The sequence below is a fragment of the Cololabis saira genome, chromosome 18 (genome assembly GCF_033807715.1).
Source record: "Cololabis saira isolate AMF1-May2022 chromosome 18, fColSai1.1, whole genome shotgun sequence".
NCBI lineage: Eukaryota > Metazoa > Chordata > Actinopteri > Beloniformes > Belonidae > Cololabis > Cololabis saira.
The window spans coordinates 30,637,827-30,659,489 of record NC_084604.1 but is presented as its reverse complement, the minus strand read 5'-3'; the positions used below and the strand labels follow the sequence as shown (position 1 = coordinate 30,659,489).

At 38.5% G+C, this 21,663-nt stretch overlaps 1 protein-coding gene across 1 annotated transcript; it reads left to right on the top strand.

The window, feature by feature from the left end:
- Positions 1–4,104: 4,104 nt before the first annotated feature.
- LOC133464622 (mitochondrial basic amino acids transporter-like) lies at positions 4,105–14,522 on the top strand. The gene is made up of 4 exons (XM_061746702.1): positions 4,105–4,382; positions 7,107–7,150; positions 7,848–7,931; positions 11,672–14,522. Exons 1-4 carry the CDS (start codon positions 4,355–4,357, stop codon positions 12,440–12,442), a joined length of 927 nt encoding a protein of 308 aa, XP_061602686.1. The 5' UTR covers positions 4,105–4,354; the 3' UTR covers positions 12,443–14,522.
- Positions 14,523–21,663: the final 7,141 nt, after the last annotated feature.

Here is a 21,663-nt window from a genome sequence, read left to right as displayed (position 1 = left end):
TCATTAAATCTCTTTATTTGATAAACAACAAAAAAAGCAATATATTTTTAATCGACTGTGAAAAGTTTTTCCCTGTATCTTCTGACTAACATTTTATTTATAACTGTCTTGACCTTTCCTTATTGTTTTCTATGCATCTGATTCTATTCCTCATACCGGTTTTATTCTCCTGTTTTATTTATTTATGTATTATTTTATTCTCTATTTATTTACTTATTCATCTTTATTATTATTATTGTTATTATTATTATTATTATTATTATTATTATTATGACTGTTACCTTCATTATCTATATTATGACTTCTTATTCATACTACATATTTTTATAATTTACTCCTTCATTGTATGTGCTGTTCCACACTATTGTATATCTTGTTGGTGTTTGTATAGCAAGTACTGCAACTACCTATTTCTCTTTTAAAGGAGCATGAGGCAGGATTTCTGAAAAAAATTCATATACGTTTTAAGTTTTCTAGTAATAATGTCAGATGAAGCGTTCCAAACCAAAAAGAATGAGCCCTCTAGTGTATCTCTCCGTTGCCTTGAACAGGCTGTGTGCTGCAAAATGTGCTGCAATTCCGGACCAGAATTTCCCGCGCTGTCCTGCGGATGTAACGTCAAATGACGCTGCATGCGGCGTTCTTCGCGCACGAGTAAACATTGGATACACGTTTGAGTCATGGAGGCAGCTTCAACTTGAATTGGGACTGAAAACAGATGCTGACGTGGCTCATTTCCTACTGACCAGGTAAGATAACATTGTAAGTCATATTTAGAGCTTGATTTGAATGGTGCTCCCGTGCTGGCTTCGCTGTTGGCTACAGGAACCCTGACGGTCGTCGTGGCGCTAATGACTCTCATTTCTTATTCTTGCCTCATGCTCCTTTAATGTAAATTTTCACAAATTCTTTGGAAAAAAATTGAAGCTTACATCACCACATATTCTAACACAGCAATACATTTGAATGCCAAAGATATATTGTTATACTATAATAATAATAAAGGTAGGAAAATGCAACACTTAATTAACTTGATTACTCTAATAGCAAAATTCCACATACATAAAACCAAATTCTCCAAAGGTCGACCTTTCTTTCCTGCTTTTCAAATCGATTTCAAGAATTACTTTGAATGTATTAAAAAAATTCTGAACAAAAAATGTATACAAACGGCTAACATATTTGAAAGAATATTTGGAGAAATGTAATGTCTAAATGGTTAGAGGAAGGGGAGAAGAATATAAGCAATTTTTTCGCCTTAGACAAAAGAAACTTCAAGAGAAATAATATCACATCTCTAAAAATAGATAACTATGTAACTTCCAACTGAACTGTTATTGCAAGTCACACTTTTCAATTTTATACAGATCTATACAGCTTTAATTATAACTCAATAAAAGGTGAAGAATTTATTAAAAATGTTTACCTTCGACCTTTCTTTCCTGTTTTTCAAATCGATTTCAGGAATTACTTTGAATGTATTAAAAAAAATTCAGAGAGGTTGTATCATACGAACGCATGTTGGCCAGAATCAATGATGATGTTGATCATTTCAAGAGGTCATGGGACCGTTTTCTCATATGTAACGGTGTTACGACAGGGTGATGACTGCACTGATATGAATGTAATTGAATGTCTGGTTGGTTGTTTCAAACATGAGCATTTGTTATGGGCTATTTTATGTTGAAAAAATACTGTCTGTTTATGTTTACATCTAAAAAATAAAAATAAAAACTTGAATGACAAAAAAAAAAAAACATTCAGAACAAAAAATTTATACAAACGGCTAACATAATTGAAGGAATATTTGGAGAAATGCAATGTCTTACATAGTTTTATTTAATGTCATTTAACTTACTGTCATATTTATGTTACTATGCAATATCTTATGGACTTCATTCAATGTATGTCTTGTAATGTATCTGCTTATTTTCTTGATGCCAGACTTTGTATTGTTCATGGTCAATGTTCTGTCCGTGTTCTGACTGACCACCTTCTACTCTGCCATCATCCAGTCTGTTCTCTGCACGTCCATCACTGTCTGGTTCGGATCAGCCACCAAACTAGACAGACAGACTGCAACGGACAATTAGGTCTGTGGAGAGGATAATTGGGACTAACCTCCCATCTATCCAGGACCAGGGAACGGGCAGGTAGCATCTCTGCAGACCCCTCACACCAGGACACAGTCTGTTTGAACTCCTGCCCTTTGGACGGCGCTACAGAGCACTGTAGCCAAAACCTCCAGACTCAGAGACAGTTTCTTCCCCCAAGCTGTTGCTCTGATGAACTCTCATCACTCATATGGTGCCTTTCCACTAGTACCTACTCAACCCGACTCGACTCGCCTCGGTTTGATGCTTTCCCACTAGGGGTCGAGGCGTGCCGGGTAGATACTTTTTCTGTATCTATTCTGCTGCTTGAAGCCTTCTCACTCTCATTTTTGATATCGAACACAAGGCACAGACCCAGCAGCACATCTATCATCTCCTCCATGTTCTACATCTTTAGTGTTGTTGTCTTCTTCGTTTAGATCAAACAATCAAATATGTCAGAGCAGCTTCGCTCCAACCCTCCTACTTCTACTCCAGGTGCTGAATTGTTATGGAAAAGAAACCAGGCCGAGTTGAGTCGAGTCGAACTGAGATGAGTAGAGCCGAGTAGCTACTAGTGGAAAAGTGCCAATAAAGTATCAGAGTAATCTGATAGAGTAATATATATTTCAGTGTCACCACATGACTACAGTCCCCTGATCTCATTGAGTAACTGTATTCACCAAATCAATGAGTGGATGTGCCAGAATTTTCTCCAGCTAAATGCAGAAAAGACAGAGGTGATAATTTTTTGCCCTAAAAATGAAAGGGAAAAGATCAGTGCTCACCTTGGCTCCATGTCATTGACAGCTACAAATCAAGCCAGAAATCTTGGTGTAATTATTGACTCAGACCTGAACTTCAACAGCCATCTAAAGTTTATCACCAAATCTGCCTATTACCACCTAAAAAACATCGCTAGAATTAAAGGGTTTCTGTCTAAACAAGACATGGAAAAACGTATTCATGCATTCATTTTCAGTAGGTTGGATTATTGCAATGGCATCTTTACAGGCCTTAAGAAGAAATCAATCAGGCAGCTGCAGCTGATCCAGAACGCTGCTGCCAGAGTCCTTACAAACACCAGGAAACTGGACCATATTACACCGGTCATGAAATCACTACACTGGCTTCCAGTGAGTCACAGGATAGAGTTTAAAATCTTACTGCTGGTCTACAAAGCACTGAATGGTCTTGGACCAAAATACATGGTTAATCTGTTAGTTCCTATGAGGCTCCCAGACCCCTGAGGTTCATCTGGATCTGGTTTGTTGTGGTTCCCAAGAACCAGAACCAAGCAAGGTGAGGCAGCGTTCAGTTATTCTGCTCCTCACCGGTGGAACAAACTTCCTGTAGACCTGAGGTCTGCTCCAACTGTCAGCTCCTTTAAATCAGGGTTAAAAACATTACTGTTTACTCAAGCGTACTCCTCAATTAAACTTACCTGCTGTATTCTACTGCCCTTATTTTTAACAGCTTGTGCTTTTTATTATTTTACTTCTTTTCTTGTTCTTACCTATTTGTTATTATGTCTTGCCGCTTTTAATGTCAATGTAAAGCACTTTGAATTACCTTGTGTTGAATTGTGCTATATAAATAAATTTGCCTTGCCTTGCCTAATCGATCACTGTGCAATAATAATAATAATAATAATAATAATAATAATAATAATAACCACAATCATATGCTGTAAAAATGCACTTTGCAATAACCATGTCATACTGCTGCACCTTTCACTTAAAAAAAAAATGTATATATGTTAATAAGAGCTGATTTACTGTACGGTGAGCGAAACAACCAGAGTCAAATTCCCTGTCTTGTTTGACCTGACTTGGCCAAATAAACTTGATTCTGATTCTGTGTTTGAAATCTTAAAATAAAGGTTTGAAAAAATAAATAAATAAAAAATAAAACTGCAACCACCCATTTCCCGTGACGTAGGTGTGTGCGCTCGTTTCACGGACCGGGGTGTCCCGTGGAGCCTGTCGGCGCAGCGGCTCGTTGAGTGCGTGTAGATTACCAGCGAGGAACAAACAGAGAGGAGCAAATAGAAAATAAGCCAGTTAAAAACGAGCATAGACAAAATACATTGTCAATTCAATCGCTGATGTAACTGCGAGCTAATGTAAACTAGGATCTGATCTCTAGGCGGATTTATCATTCAGGGACAGTTGCCGTCTGTTGCAGGTTAAATAATAAAGGTGCGTTCAAAGACTCTCTATAGCGTCAGGTAACATTAAATTCCTCAGCCAGGGGAGGTGATGGACTTCGTTGCTGGATGCATCGGAGGTAAGTTATCTGCTCCATATCACATTTCCTCCCAGGAGAGCAGCACAGATCCCTTCCTTGCATTTCAAATGTATAATTTGACTTAAGGTATGGTTGTTTTTAATGGCACACATTACAGGTGCATCTCATTTATGATTGTGGCTGTAATATGAGCAGACTATAGACTATTGAACCAAGACAGCAATATACTGGGGATGCAAAACCGACACTGTCAAAGAGAAGGGGTCAATTACACTTTTGACATTTTTAAGGACGCTCAGCCAAAGATCCTGCATATTTTTCCATTGCTGAGTGGCATGTGTTGGGACAGCCCTGCAGCATCCCAGTGACTCAGAGAAACTCAGTGGATGAAGCTAAGAAACCTAACCTGTCCTTAGATGCCTGATGAGACTGAAACCCACGTTTATACAGGACTGTCTCAGAAAATTTGAATATTGTGATAAAGTTCTTTATTTTCTGTAATGCAATTACAAAAACCAAAATGTCATACATTCTGGATTCATTACAAATCAACTGAAATATTGCAAGCCTTTTGTTATTTTAATATTGCTGATCATGCTTTACAGTTTAAGATTAAGATTCCCAGAATATTCAAATTTTTTGAGATAGGATATTTGAGTTTTCTTAAACTGTAAGCCATGATCAGCAATATTAAAAAAATAAAAGTCTTGCAATGTTTCAGTTGATTTGTAATGAATCCAGAATGTATGTCTCAGAAAATTAGAATATTGTGATAAAGTCCTTTATTTCTGTAATGCAAAAATGTCATACATTCTGGATTCATTACAAATCAACTGAAATATTGCAAACCTTTTATTATTTTAATATTGCTGATCATGTCTTACAGCTTAAGAAAACTCAAATATCCTATCTAAAAAAATTTGAATATTCTGGGAATCTTAATCTTAAACTGTAAACCATAATCAGCAATATTAAAATAATAAAAGGCTTGCAATATTTCAGTTGATTTGTCATGAATCCAGAATGTATGACACTTTTGTTTTTTTTAATTGCATTACAGAAAACAAAGGACTTTATCACAATATTCTAATTTTCTGAGACAGTCCTGTATGTTGCAATATAAAACAAGTTTTTTGTTTTTCTCTCTCTCCAAACTCTCCAGGTCTGTGCATCAAAATCTAAATTAATGTAGAGGTCACTAGAGATTGTAGTGTTGTTTTTGAATATGAAGCTGCTTGACCAGTGTTTGTATTCAAATGAAAAGCCAAGTATTTTTTTCTAACATTGAGAGATAAAAGAGTGTTTTCACGAAACGGTGAGCATCGTGTATGTTTGACTCGATTTCGCAAAAAACCTGACATCTTTCTCATAACTTTAAAACCAGACACTATTCTTAGCCAAATAGAGTAAAAATCAGTTTGATGTATTCTCTTCACTGAATATTTTCTGTCCCTAACAATAAAACAAAACACTTAGAAAAAAAAGAAGGTGTTTTTACTTTACATAGAGGATTAAAAAGTTGACAGAACTTGACTGGGTCTCATGTCCCACAGATTGATTTAATGGAAAAACAAAGGCCATATTTTTTGTCATTGCCTCAGAGGAACGCTCTGACCGTCCAAACGTCTCGCCGGTGTCGCCTTTTTGTGAACAGGATACCATGTAAACATGAGACCGGTGTCAACCAGGGCCTTCAGCTGAGATGGCCTGGGTGTGCTACGCCAATCATCCGCAGAAAGCATGATTCAGCACCCCCCCTGTGCAGACCGATGCCATGCTTCCTTTATTTACAGTTACTGGACCATGTGGGTTTTGCATTCCTAAAACCGTATACTCCCTCAGATTTGAAGCCCATAAATCGGTGCTTAGCTAAAAAAAATAATAATCAGATTTCACAATCAAGTGCAAGCCCACGTACACACTTATTAAGAATCTGATGTGCTCTGTCTCCCTGAAAACTTATGATGCAACACCGTCCTCAGGTTGCTTTCGGTTTTTCTCAGATGACCAGCAGATTGAGGTCAATGACCTGTAGTTATAGTGTCAAACACACCCACTCGTGTCCCTTTCTCCGGCTTACAGAGCGGATTCTCCTCTGATAGGCTCTCTTTTTACAAATAAGTCATGTGACAAAGCATCTGCTTATGTAGGATTAACCCGCCGTGATTGTTCACAGCGGGAGTCACGAGGGAGAGTGAAACGTACACATCTAGGATTCCACCTTTTCTCCATCGACAAGCTATTTCATTTTTGATGTCTTGTTTCCCTCAAACACCAATTATTGATTTATATCTGGACCAATACAGCATCTTAAGTAACAATAAATGTCCAAGATATGTATTTATATATTTATGACGACAGGAAGAGCTGCATAGAGACACCTTATTATTAAAAAAAAAGAGTTTTCCACTTCTCTTATCATTATATAATAGAACCCGTTTAGCTTGAACTAAGGAAATAAGCACAAACTAGTCGAAGGACACAAGCATATGCTGCACAGGCTGAGGTTGCGTAACATTCAAAGGCATGTAGAAGAAAGTCTGACAGCATCAACTCCGGCAGAGCCTGGAGGAAAAGGCTCTAAAATTACACAGCAGCAAAAGGTGCAGCCTTTACCAAACGGGTCAAGTAGGCCAATGCCGGATGTAAACAATTTATCAGTGGTTAAAGAGATATTTTTATTCCCTTAGTTTCCTTTCTTTGCTAAAATTTGTTTAAAATCAAATGGTGAAAAGTCATCCTTGGTGGTTCGTCTGCTTCCAGGTGTTGCCGGAGTGCTGGTCGGACACCCATTCGACACAGTGAAGGTAAGCAGTATCTAGGGCTGGGCGATATGGACCAAAAGTCATATCTCGATATTTTCAAGCTGAATGGCGATACTCGATATATATCGATATTTTTTCTGTGCCATAATTGGGGTTTCCCCCAAAGCATTATAGCATAGCATCTCTGTTAGCTTAATTTTATTCTGAGGCAAACCCTTAAAAAAACAGTCAGTTTTAATACAAAGCCTCGTGCCAAATGTCACACAGGCACCTTTATTAACAGAGGTCTGCACAATATCAAAATGTATAAAACAAATGAAATAAAAATAAACTGCCTGCATATATAGAATAAAAATGCTTCTTGAATAAAATAAAACAAATATCCCTTTCCTGCATAACAATTTAATTAAAATACACTGTGCAATTAATAAAATGTAGACAGTAACAGGCAGACTTTTCCACTGAGGTTGACAGTTGTTCAAATAACAAAACATTTGTGCAAATCTCAAATAAAACATTCAAGTCAATTTGTCAAAAAATAAGCTATATCAAAATCATAAAAAAAAAAAAATTATTTATTTTATTTTTTAAATCGATGTCTCGTACCATATCGCGTTTGAAAATATATCGATATATATTAAAATCTCGATATATCGCCCAGCCCTAACATATATCAGAGATATTCTTCACATTTGTACGTTTGAACTGATCTGATAAGTGACTTTGTGTTGCCCTCCAGGTGAGGCTGCAGGTCCAGAGTGTGGACAAGCCTCTGTATCGCGGGACCTTTCACTGTTTTCAGTCCATCATCCGGCAGGAGTCGGTAAGTCTTTCACTTACAGTCTACGTAATTATGCAGTGATTTACTCAGTCATGTGTGCTGTATGTTCGCTCTGTGGCTCAGATATCTACTTTTACAACCTAAAGCCGGTGAGGTGAGTTGCATAACACACGGCCGATCTCGTTACTGAGCCGGTCACCTTAATTCCTCCTGTCAGAGAACACGTCGTTGTTGGAGTGTTTAGTTGATTATATTGATAATCAACCAAATGAGGATGTCAACCAATGTTTATTTTTATTTTTGTCTCCATGTTGTTGACCTGAATATAACTGTTGTGATTTATTTATTTATTTGTTCATCACTATAATTAATCCTGAGGATTTGCAAAAAAGGCTATTTCAGTCAAGGTTACATGTGTTTAATGATTAATTTCATCATAAAATTCATTATCCATGTTAAACTCATTTTAAACTGCAGGAGAAACCAGTATTAACCCTATCATATAGCAATACTTAAAAGAAACAAACAGTTTATTAATGTTTTTGGACACAATTGTTTAACTGTGAGGACACAATGCAATTTTCTTTTTTACTTTCTTCAGGGCGGCCGCGGGTCCTTAAAAAGTCTTAAATTCTTAAATGTTCCTAAAATAAGGCCTTTAAATGTCTTAATTTGTCTTAAATGTATACCCAAGTGTATTCATTTTTTAATCTTAATTTTAGAGGGAATTTATTCGGTCATCATTAAAAAGTTTTGTTACACTTTGAAAAGTTAATTTAACCGTTTTGAGGAGAATGTCTCGCCTCAGTCAGTGTTGCCAGTGGGTTTCTGCCCAATTGGGCTGAAAAATATAGGACTGGGCGGGTTGATACAATTTGGGCTCAAGCAGTTACATAAACCTGGTCTTTCCAAAAGCCCGCACCTCCTTTGGCCATAATTAATTTCAGTTCGCTGCTGCTAGTGATTGGAATCATCTGCAGCAAACACTTAAACTTCACACTTTCATCCCATTCTCGTCCTTCAAAAATACACTCCCAACATTCATCTGTGATCATTGCACATGTTTGTAACTCTTCCGGACCAGCGCTACCACTTTTTAGTCGTATTTGTTTTGTGTTGTGTGTTTTTATATATCGTGTTTGATTGTTAGTTTCACTGTGATTGTATGTGCTTGACTCTTTGTGCTGCCTCTCCAAGGTCGTCATTGTAAATGAGAAACTGTTCTCAACTGATTTACCTTGTTAAATAAAGGTTAAATTATGACTTGAAATCTACAACGCATTTAATAATTTACGGTTTTAACATAGTGAACGTATGATTTGGGCTGGTTTTCCATTATTTTGCCGGGTTTTACGTTGCAATTGGGGCTGGAACCTGTCAGCCAGATCTGGCAACCTTGACCTCAGCACTTAATTTCTTAGTCGGCGTAGTCTCGAGACAAGGCAAGAAAACATGGGTAAATGTAAATTTGGGTTCAAAGTGTCTTTTTGGTCTTAAATTTTGTTTAAAAATGGTGGTGTCTTAAATTTAACTTGATCAAACCTGTAGACACCCTGTTCTTCATATTAATATTTGTCCCCAAGTTACTGGCGTTTTTCCTTCCTTGGACAAGCTTCTCACAAATGAATGATGGAAGCTCAGGCTGTATTTTCCCCGTAAAGCAGATTGTTTTCTTTTTACGGTGATGATAATAATAAACTTTATTTATATAGCACCTTTCTTACGAAGGTCGCAGCTCAAAGTGCTTCACAGTAACAGTACAAACAAGAAACAACAACAGCAAATAAAACAAAAAACACAAATATTTAAGTGCAGTGATATAAAACATAACCCTGACAAAATTCAGTTCCAAATTCCTCCACAGAACAACTACTAAGATAGGATAATATAAAAAGGAATATAAAAAATGGTTTTATGAATATAAAAAGGTAAAAATACTGCACTGAGTCGTAGGCATAAAAAAGTTAAAAATATCAACAAATAAAGAGTACAAGATAAAAATGATCATATAAAAACATTTAAAAGTATAAAAGTAATGCAGACAGTAAAAATAAATGATATATAGATAAAAGGAAAGTGGCAACTAAGGCGCGGTTATCTCATGTTTGAGTGAAGAGATAGGTTTTAAGTTATCTTTTGAAAATATCTACCGACTCGGCTTCCCTGATGTTTTTGGGCAGTGTGTTCCATAGTTTTGGGGCGTAGTTGACAAAGGCTGCATCACCGATCTTCTTTTGACTGTTTCTGGGAGCTTCTAATAACCCAGCAGCTGATGACCGCAGGGTTCTTTTTGGAACATACTTTGTTAGGATGTTGGAGATGTAGCTTGGTCCTTGTCCATTTAGGGCTTTGTATGTAAGGAGCCGGACCTTAAAGTCAATTCTAAATGTTACAGGGAGCCAGTGCAGGGCAGCTAAGACTGGACTAATGTGCTCTCTCTTTTTAGTTTTTGTTAACAGTCGAGCTGCAGAGTTTTGGATGAGCTGAAGTCTCCCTGTGGTTTTCTTATGGAGACCTGTGAAAAGTGCATTACAGTAGTCTAACCGGCTAGTAGGAATGGGCGATATTTTACCGTTCACGATAAACCGTCAAAAAAATTCCCCACGATAAGAATTTGTCATCTCGCGGTAAAAATGATAAATTCCTGTTGATGACGTTTTTGTGTAAAGCTGATTTATGGTTCTGTGTTAAATCCACGCACAACGTACATGAAGGAAGGAAGGAAGGAAGGAAGGAAGGAAGGAAGGAAGGAAGGAAGGAAGGAAGGAAGGAAGGAAGGAAGGAAGGAAGGAAGGAAGGAAGGAAGGAAGGAAGGAAGGAAGGAAGGAAGGAAGGAAGGAAGGAAGGAAGGAAGGAAGGAAGGAAGGAAGGAAGGAAGGAAGGAAGGAAGGAAGGAAGGAAGGAAGGAAGGAAGGAAGGAAGGAAGGAAGGAAGGAAGGAAGGAAGGAAGGAAGGAAGGAAGGAAGGAAGGAAGGAAGGAAGGAAGGAAGGAAGGAAGGAAGGAAGGAAGGAAGGAAGGAAGGAAGGAAGGAAGGAAGGAAGGAAGGAAGGAAGGAAGGAAGGAAGGAAGGAAGGAAGGAAGGAAGGAAGGAAGGAAGGAAGGAAGGAAGGAAGGAAGGAAGGAAGGAAGGAAGGAAGGAAGGAAGGAAGGAAGGAAGGAAGGAAGGAAGGAAGGAAGGAAGGAAGGAAGGAAGGAAGGAAGGAAGGAAGGAAGGAAGGAAGGAAGGAAGGAAGGAAGGAAGGAAGGAAGGAAGGAAGGAAGGAAGGAAGGAAGGAAGGAAGGAAGGAAGGAAGGAAGGAAGGAAGGAAGGAAGGAAGGAAGGAAGGAAGGAAGGAAGGAAGGAAGGAAGGAAGGAAGGAAGGAAGGAAGGAAGATATGAGCCTGAAAGAAAGAAAGAAAGAAAGAAAGAAAGAAAGAAAGAAAGAAAGAAAGAAAGAAAGAAAGAAAGAAAGAAAGAAAGAAAGAAAGAAAGAAAGAAAGAAAGAAAGAAAGAAAGATAAATTCCCATTGATGACGTTTAGTTGCATTTAGTATTCTTTTAGAGCAGTGATTTGGGGGCTCCAAAGACTGAATGTGGTGATAGATTTATAGTTACAAAGGTGGAGTTGAAATGGTATTTTTTTATTGTCATTTTTATCGTTATTGGGATAAATGCCAGAAATTATCGTGATAATTTTTTTAGTCCATACCGCCCATCCCTACCGGCTAGATATGAAAGCGTGAATTAGCTTTGCTAAGCATTGCATTACCTCACGTCACCTCCCGTCTCTCCCTCTCACAGGCGTTTGGTTTGTACAAAGGCATCGGGTCTCCCATGATGGGCCTTACGTTCATCAACGCCATAGTGTTCGGCGTCCAGGGGAACGCTATGCGGCAGCTCGCCGAGGACACCCCCAGCAACCAGTTCCTGGCCGGCGCAGCGGCGGGCGCCATCCAGTGTCTCATCTGCTGCCCCATGGAGCTGGCCAAAACCCGCATGCAATTGCAGGGCACGGGGGAGAAGAAGTCGACGAGGAAGCTTTACAAGAACTCCCTGGACTGTTTGGTGCGCATCTACAAGCGGGAGGGTCTGCGCGGCGTAAACAGAGGCATGGTCACCACCCTGATCCGCGAGACGCCCGGCTTCGGGGTGTATTTCTGGGCGTACGACATGCTGACGCGCAGCCTGGGCTGCGAGCCCGACGACCGCTACATGATCCCCAAGCTGCTGTTCGCGGGGGGCATGGCCGGCATCGCCTCCTGGATCTCCACCTACCCCGTGGACGTGATCAAATCGCGGCTGCAGGCGGACGGGGTCGGGGGGGTCCACCAGTACAGCGGCATCGCCGACTGCGTGCGGCAGAGCGTGGGCCGGGAGGGCTACAGGGTGTTCACGCGCGGCCTCACCTCCACGCTGCTGCGAGCCTTCCCCGTCAACGCCGCCACCTTCGCCACCGTCACACTCGTCCTCATGTACGCGCGGGGGCTGGTGGAAGGACCTAAAGACTGTGAGGGGGTGCAGCCGGGCCACCGCGCGCAGATACAGCAGCAGCCGCAGCCCTCCAGCCTGTGACAGCGCCGGCGTCTAACCCTCAACCCTGAATCTGGGCACTTTAAAAAATGCATGAAGAGACAAAAGACTGTCTGACTCTTTCATATTAAACCATTCCCAGTTTTGAGTCAGTTTATAAGCACTGGCTTTACTTTACAGAAACGGGGAGGCAGAGGGCGTAAACCTCTTTATTTTAGGTAGTAATCTAAGTTTTCTTCTCTGTTTTTGAACCTGCAGGCTTGTGCAGAGTTGATGAGAGTGAGACGGCGTCCTTGGAGCGCTTCTCTTTAGAAACAAGGCAGCAAGCCAACAACGTTACTGGTTTACGTCTACGTGTAGACACGGGACAATCGTATAGCTACTACATATATCCTACCATGTGCAATCTGACTCCATATATCCTAACATGTGCAATCTGACTCTATATACTACTGATCTGAGTCATTTCTTTTTTTTCTATTCATTCAATATTGAAAAAAGTGTTCCTGCCTTATTATACTACTTTTGTTTTGTGTAAGGAGGCTGAGGCCTGTGTTTGTACCTGAAACGTATCGTTTGAAGAGTCAAATGAGCAAGAGGGAAACTGTTGCGGAAAGTATCAGCGTGCTATCAAATGATAAAAAAAACAAACAAAAAAAAACCATTGCAGCTGTGCTCTCGTATCACTGGAGCACTGCTGATCTCTGTCGTAGTCGGGAACCATTCAGTCCGGAAAAGGTTCTCGGGGGTTGAGTGGAAAGCCTGCGTGCGAATCAACACTTGTGTTTTTATTTATTTATTTATCTATTTATGTATGTATTTTTCCTGGTTTTGTTGCTCTTGTTTGTGTCTTTTTTTTCATGGGTTTTGTTTTACCATATAATGTGAACATGTGTTACTGTAACTGCTGCTGCGTGAAAGGCCCAGTCGGAGGTGGAGCGTGCAGCTAGCTCCTCCTGTCCTTTCCCATTTACTCGTCTTATTTTTTCTTTTTTTTTTATATAGATTTTTGTGTATTAAATGATGATTTATGGCATTTTAAAGTGGATTGTGTCGGCAAGCTTCTGACTACAGTTGAACAGCTTGTTTTGTGCGTGTGTGCTTTGCGAAACAAGAACATTTTATCAAACAAAACTAACCCAGCTTTTGAAACAGCAAACATCATTTTTGCTTGGAAGGGTTCATCAGTTAAAGACAGGTTGTGAAACCAGCATCAGTTATCCACCTTTCTTGCCATTATTATCATTATTCAGATTTTTATTTGATTGTCATGTTATCTATGTGTTCATGTGTGCGCAACAATAGTGGATTTACTGTACTGCACCTGGACTGAGGCCTTAATCTGTTTGTTGTTACTGTATTTACTCGTAACGATGTACAAAGTCTTTACGTAAGAGCTCATTATACATGGTTATAGTTTGTATTTAACGTCTGTGTTTTAGAAGCGGTTTTCTCGGTAACGGGCAGGCTCATGTGTCCCTCTAAAGCACTTAACTCTGGGCCCCACAGACAATCTGCTTCCCTAATCTGCTTTTTCCAAGGATCTGTCCGGGCTCGTAGAGCTGACGGCAAGTTAAACCGCCGGCGTCACTCGTGTCTGCAAAACGCAGGGCTAAAACCTCAAGTATGCTGAATGTAACTCGCATTGCGTTCACAGGATTTCTGGAGTTTTACAGGCAAAGTTGATCAAGTCTTTGGAGTTCTTGCTGTTTCAAACTGTCTCTATTTTGAAACCTCCAGTGCTGCTCAAACTCTTGGAAAGCCTCCAAGGTCGTGTGTAGTTATAGCGGTGGCAATGTGAAATGTATGCATCATTATTCGTCCTCTGTAACAGTGACTGCTTGTGAAATAGATTGTATCAGAGGGAAAATGTTTGTGACCGCTGGTGTGTCTTGTGGGATGGGAAAGATGCAATATGTACAGGATGTAATGGAAAAAGAATATGAGACTGTTTTGAATAACTATATATATATGCAGAAGTAACATATTTTTCATTTTACAGTAAAGCGTGGTTATATGAATGTCTGGGTTTAAAAATGTTTGCTGATTATGCTCGAGATTCATTTAAAAAACGGAGATGTACTTTTTCATGCAGGACCTGTTTGTCTCGGAGGAAATAAAATTAATACACCAGCTCTTCATGTATTTAAATGCAACTTTTTCTACACCCGGACATCAGAAATTCACCTTAGAACATTTGTATTTATTTATTTATTTATTTATTTATTTATTTCGTGCATGGTAGTGCATAGTTTGACAATATTACAGTAGTACATTTGTACACTTCAATCTACACACCCATGACCGAAAAGGAGCAGGATGAAGACAAGTCTTATTTTACCTGCCCCTTATTCAATACCAAAACAAAAAGAACAGTCAATGTAACCAATATTTACAATAAAATATACACTTAAATAGAAACCAACCACATATATCAATAGTACTGTTTAAGTCCCAGCCTATTCATGATCATATAACTTAAATATTTGATCTTTATACATTTTTTTGAACCTAAGTAAATTTGTACATTCCTTTAAATCAGTGGTTCCCAACATTTTTTTCTTGGAGCCCCCCTTACTTGTGTCTAAGACCAGCCAGGCCCCCCGACCCGTACTGTACGTACTAGCACCAAAATAGTCTTTAATTGAAAAAATTAACATTAATTATGTTTTTTTTGATACATTTCTCTTTGGTTTACTCTGTATACATATGACTTTGTTTTTCTACAATGTCACCAATGTATAAAATACGCACTAAAGGACATACAAATATTTCTGAAAAATGTCTCTTTTAATATGAGATCAACATTCTTTACATTTTTCCTTTAACAACCTGTTGGAGTAGATTAAATGTTGAGTAATGATATAATAATAAAGAATGAAATCATTTCCTGTGTTTGTCACTAGTGTATAAAAAACACAAAAAATATTCAAGACATTCATAAATTATTCCTAACAATGTCTTATAAATGACTCATTCGCAAATATAATTTTTATAACTGCATCATTTCAAAGCAGACAAAGTTTTGCCGGACCCCAGGTTGGGAGACACTGCTTTAAATCATTCTGTAGAGAGTTCCACAGTTTTACTCCCACAACCGATATACACATCTGCTTGAGAGTTTAACTTTTCAATAATGTATTTCTTCTGTGAAGTATTTCCACTGTGACTGAATAGATGTCGACTCACCTGCGGCCGGATTGAGCCTCAGTGTCATAAATTATCCAACGGTCAGTTCATTGTTTACAGGTGATCCAGGTAGCTGGCACCTGCACGTTCATTCCACTCTCCCAGAGTCTTAAATAAAACATGCGTAAAGTCGAGGCCTCACTGGTGAAGCGGAGAGCCAGACGCACCAAGGCACACGGGTCGAGACAGATCACCAAACTTACTGGGGTGGTTGTAAACTGGATGTGGATGGGAGAATCAGAGATGGATGAGTCATTAAGTTTACCTCGCATCTGGATGAGAGGCTGTTTTAGGGTTGCCACCTTTCAGAAATAGAAATAAGGGACGCCCTGATTTCAGCAGCGCAGGAGCCAAAAAAAGCCCCAAAACTTCTAAACTGAATAAAAATGTGTTTATTTTATATGAAAAAGCAAAATGCTTTGATTTAAAGTTTAAAGTGCTTTAATAGCATTGAACTTGCATGACTGTACAGACAGACAACCATACTAGTAACTGAAATAGCCTCCTATGCTCTGTATGTCCACATCAGCCAAGATGTAATATAGCCTACAGGTGAAGAATATGGTGTAAAAGTTAATTTATTTCAATAATTCAACTAGAATATGGTGTAAAAGTTAATTTATTTCAATAATTCAACTAGAATATGGTGTAAAAGTTAACTTATTTCAATAATTCAACTAGAATATGGTGTAAAAGTTAATTTATTTCAATAATTCAACTAGAATATGGTGTAAAAGTTAACTTATTTCAATAATTCAACTAGAATATGGTGTAAAAGTTAATGAAAATACGGTACAAATCGTGTCCCGTATTAGTTCAATACGGGACGCAACATTTTTTTCTCAAATAAAGGACAATTCCGTATTTTACGGGACGGGTGGCAACCCTAGGCTGTTTGCAACATAGATTGTGAACACGAAGCAAGAAAACAGCAATGATTCTTACTGTAAAGGGGGTTGATCAAATAATTGGACTGCCCTTTATGTTCAATAAGAAGAAACCACATCATGTGTTTCCTTTTGGATGCAATATGCTGGTGGATCTCCAAGATATCACATTAAATTTGACTTTTGACATTTATCTATGCATAAAATCAAAGGCAGCACGTGACAGACGGAATTCTCTGTGGAATACTGTTAAAACGGAGCAGTTGCTCCAACTCCACGTGAAACATTACCGCCACCTGTTGACGAAGGATAGTAACTGCAGTTACATAAAACAGTTCAAAAGCAACTCTCAGAGGCTTGAACGTCTTTTGTTCTCTTTTTACCTTATATTCTGGAGACAAAGTGTTGACAAAGTCGTCAGAGGATAGAATAGATAGAAGGTGAAACTTCAAGAACAACAGAGAGGGAAGTCGAGCTGCCTCCTTTCAAACCTTGAGAGTTACCTGGCCCTGCGAGACTGAGAACCTACAGAAGAGTCAGTTCAGTGTTAACTTAAAAAAAAAAACTTTTTATTTATGAACATTTTCATTTATAGGAAAGACAAACACAGGGGGTCATAGGATGGCTTATGTAACACGTTTACGGATAAAATAACATGCATTTCAAATTAATTCAAAGTATTCAGTACTGCCACTGTTCGTAAAGTCCAGCTATTTTTTTTTTCCAATGTCTCTTTCCTATCTCCTCTTGGAGCCGTAGGGTATAGGTCATGCGCTCCATAAGTTTTATATTTTCTATTATTGACGTGAACAGGTTCACGTCAATGATAGAACATTTTGTTATGGCCTTTTTGGCTGATGCCACAATAATCTTCAAGAGGTAAACGTCATCCTCAGTCAGCTCATCTGGGAATAGTCCAAGATATAACAGGGTGAAGGAGCAACTTATCAAATCAAATCAAACCAAACTTTATTGATATAGCACTTTTCATACAAAAGTAACGAAACGTCCTCTACATAAAAAAAAAAAATTTGATATCGAAAAATTTAAATTATGCAGTTGTAACAATTATATTTGCGAATGAGTCATTCATAAGACATTGTTATAAATAATTTATGAATGTCTTGAATATTTTTTGTGTTTTTTATACACTGGATACACAGGAAATGATTGAATTCCTTATTATTATATCATTACTTATTAAATAACATTTAATCTACTCCGACAGGTTGTTAAAGAAAAAAAAAATGTGGTCTCACATTAAAAGAGACATTTTTCAGAAATATTTTTACGTCCTTTTATGTCCTTTTGTGCATATTTTATACATTGGTGACATTGGAGAAAAACAAAGTCATATGTATACAGAGTAAACCAAAGAGAAATGTATCAAAATAACATAATTAATGTTCATTTTTTCAATTAAAGACTATTTTGGTGCTAGTACGTACGTGTCGGGGGGGCCTGGCTGGTCTTAGACACAAGTAGGGGGGGCTGCAAGGAAAAAAGGTTGGGAACCACTGCTCTACATCATTGTTTATTATGATTAGTATTTTCAATTATAGACAATTTATTTAATTAAGATAATCTTACTGATAATCACATGTAAGCCCCTTTAAATCCCTTTATATTTAAACATTACTAGTATTTTAATGTGGACATATGGTCCTTGGAGGTGGCTGACATGCATGTATAGAGGGAAATGCCTTTTGAACAGCTGCCTGTTACAGAGGCAACGTGAACAAACAACCCCAAACGCTGTCTCTGACAGCTGCCTCCGAAGCCTTTGTCCTCTATAAATACTTTTATTTTTCCTGTGTTGCGCCTGAAGGTCATTTCTCCTGACAGAACAAAAAACAGCCTTCAAAGATTTGAACATCTTTTTTGAAAATGGTCGGCTAACGTCTTCAAGTGAAGGACAGAATACAAATCAGCACCGTTGAAGGTTTCCCAGAGAATGGATCGGGACGCCCTCACCTAATGTAGAATATACTTTATATACTCACTTAAGACTGTTTCAAAATTTTTCTCTCTCAGCTGAAATCCACCGCATCTGTGCAGCTTACAAAAGAATCCCTGGATAAAAACACAATCCTGGAGGCGTGTTATTGTTTTTCTGTCTTCTGTAAAGGCCCATCTAATGGAGGTTGTTAGCTCTTCTGTCATGGACAAGTTCACAGCTGACCCTGTTGGAGGCTCTGCATTTGGACAAAATATATACAACTATCTATTAGGAATGGGCGATATTTTACCGTTCACGATATACCGCCAAAAAAATGTGTCATCTTGCGGCAAAAACAATAAATTCCCGTTCATGACATTTTTGTGTAAAGCCGGATTTATGGTTCTGCGTTAAATCGACGCACAACGTACGTGTGTTGGAAAGAAAGAAAGAAAGAAAGAAAGAAAGAAAGAAAGAAAGAAAGAAAGAAAGAAAGAAAGAAAGAAAGAAAGAAAGAAAGAAAGAAAGAAAGAAAGAAAGAAAGAAAGAAAGAAAGAAAGAAAGAATCAATCAATTCCCATTGATGACGTGTTTGTGTAACAAACATGGCGGATCTGAGTCATTACAGTTTTGCAGTACAGGTGGACTCATTTAATTGGTTTTTATTAATTAAATTTAATTGGTGTAGTTTAGTAGCATTTAATATTATTTTAGAGCAGTGATTCGGGGGCTCCAAAGACTGAATGTGGTGATAAATTTATAGTTACAAAGGTGGAGTTGAATTGTTATTTTTTTTATCGTTATCGGAATAAATGCCAGAAATTATCGTGATACATTTTTTTGTCCATACCGCCCATCCCTACTATCTATAAATAGTATCTTAGCTTGTAACTCTCCATTTCGTCACCCTCCAACTCTCCTTTTATTAGCTACTTGTTTCAAGCCACAAGTACTTGGGTGTAACTGCTGGACAACAAGCTGGACTGGTCCAGCAGCCACACAGAGGCCGTCTACAAGAGAGGGCAGAGCAGGTTGCACTTTTTAAGACGGTTTCTGTCTTTTAACATCTGTAAACCATTGCTGTGCTCTTTTTATAAGACTGTTGTGGCCAGTACTCTGTTTTTTGGTGTTGTGTGCTGGGGTGTGGCTGCTTGCACTCAACAAACTGATTAAGAAAGCGAGCACCGCCATGGACACCTCAGGACTTTGTTGAGCAGGTGGCTGAAGTGAGGATGCTCAGGAAAATGAACAGTTTCATGAACAATGACACTCACCCACTTCATGCCCTGGAGGTGTTTCGACGGGGGAGCAGCTTTGGTGGCTGCTGATCCCACCACAATGCAAAACCCAACGCCACAGAAAGTCATTCCTTCCAGCTGCCATCAAGCGCTATAATGTGCAATAACTGTCCTATGTGCAATACTCCAGCACTTCACTACTCAGCACTTTAGCACCCAAGCATTTTAAGCATTTTAAGTGATCTGTTTTTTATTGGATCTGTTTTTATTTTGGTTGCTGTTATTTAAAGGAGCTTGAGGCCGGATTGAGGCAGGATTTATGAAAAAAATTCGTATACGTTTTAAGTTTTCTAGTAATAATGTCAGATGAAGAGTTCCAAATCCAAAAGAATGAGCCCTCTAGTGTATCTCTCCGTTGCCTTGAACAGGCTGTGTGCTGCAAAATGTGCTGCAATTCGGGCCCAAATTTCCCGCGCTGGGCTGCGGATGTGACGTCACATGACGCTGCATGCACGTTCTCCCCGTTCTCCTGTGCCGGCTTCACTGTTGGCTGCACTACCCCCGACGGCCGTCGTGGTGAAGGGTGGCGCTAGAGAGTCTCATTTCTTAAAAGGAAAACCTCCTTTAAGTGTGTTGAATGCGTGTATGAAAAACGCACTGATGCTGCTGTAACACCTTAATTTCCTTCAAAGGATTAATAAAGTATCTAATCTAATCTAATCTAATCTATTATTCGCGGATGTTTTCCATATATTTTGGCATTATACATGCATATGCTTCGTGTCTGGTCTCATCTTTTTCTTTTAAATGCATTTTACACTACACCTCTTTTGCTAACACTGGAACTTTATCAGTCAACAAAAGTGCACGGAGAAAAAGAACACGCAGATCAAGAAATACTATCATTATACTTCTATGTACCAACTATGAAACCTATGCACGGGAGCTACACGTTACGGTGTCGTTGGCGTTTATGTTTTATCTCCATTGTTTGTGTCTGTAATTACATCAGAAGTGGGGAGGATTTCTCATTAGAGACGAGCTTGGGGCCTATGGTGCATCTATTCATATCCCTCACTTCATAAAAGGAAAGAAGCAACTTCCTGCACAGGAAGTGATCACATCCAGACCACTTTTACATTTGTACAACATGTATTTAGGCCTACTGTTCTTAAGACTTGATGCATTTTAATAAACATTTCCACTTTGCCTACTACCGGTGCGTCTAATGGTCCTCCCCTCTGTATGTTTTAAAACGGTAGTTTTGTTTGCACTCTATCTGTATGGATACATATATAGCATTACAGAATCTCTGATCTCAAAACACAAAACTCTGAGTCTCTGTCATGGTATTTGACGTTATGCACATGCAGTACTCGAGTTGTAAAAAAAAATCAGGGGGGATGGTGGATTTTATCATATGGGGACAGATAATTTGTGCTGATTACAAATAATATAATATATTACAAATAATAGCAGTGACCAAAACACCTGCAGAAATACTGCAGGAATGACATAGCAGCAGTTAAATGCAGCCTTCTGTAAGCTTTAAATATCCACTGGGCTTACATCAAATACATCAAAACACAACAATTAAAAAACAGTTTTCTGAACTTATCAATATGACTCTGTCCTTCACAGGATAAGTAAAATGGATCACTGCAAAAACTCAAAATCTTATGAATATATGTTTTATTTCTAGTTAAAATGTCTCATTTTAGTAAAAAAATCTCATTACACTTAAAACAAGACTCATCACTGGAAAAAACAACAATTTTCACCTGTTGCAAGTAGATTTTCACTTGAAATAAGTAGAAAAATCTGCCAGTGGAACAAGATTTTTTTGCGTGTAATAAGAAGATAAATCTTGTCCCACTGGCAGATTTTCCTACTTATTTCAAGTGAAAACTTACTTGAAACAGGTGAAAATTGTCAAATAAGTTATTTTTCTGGTGTTATTTTTCTGGTGATGACTCTAAATGTTGAAATAGCAGTAATACCACATTCATT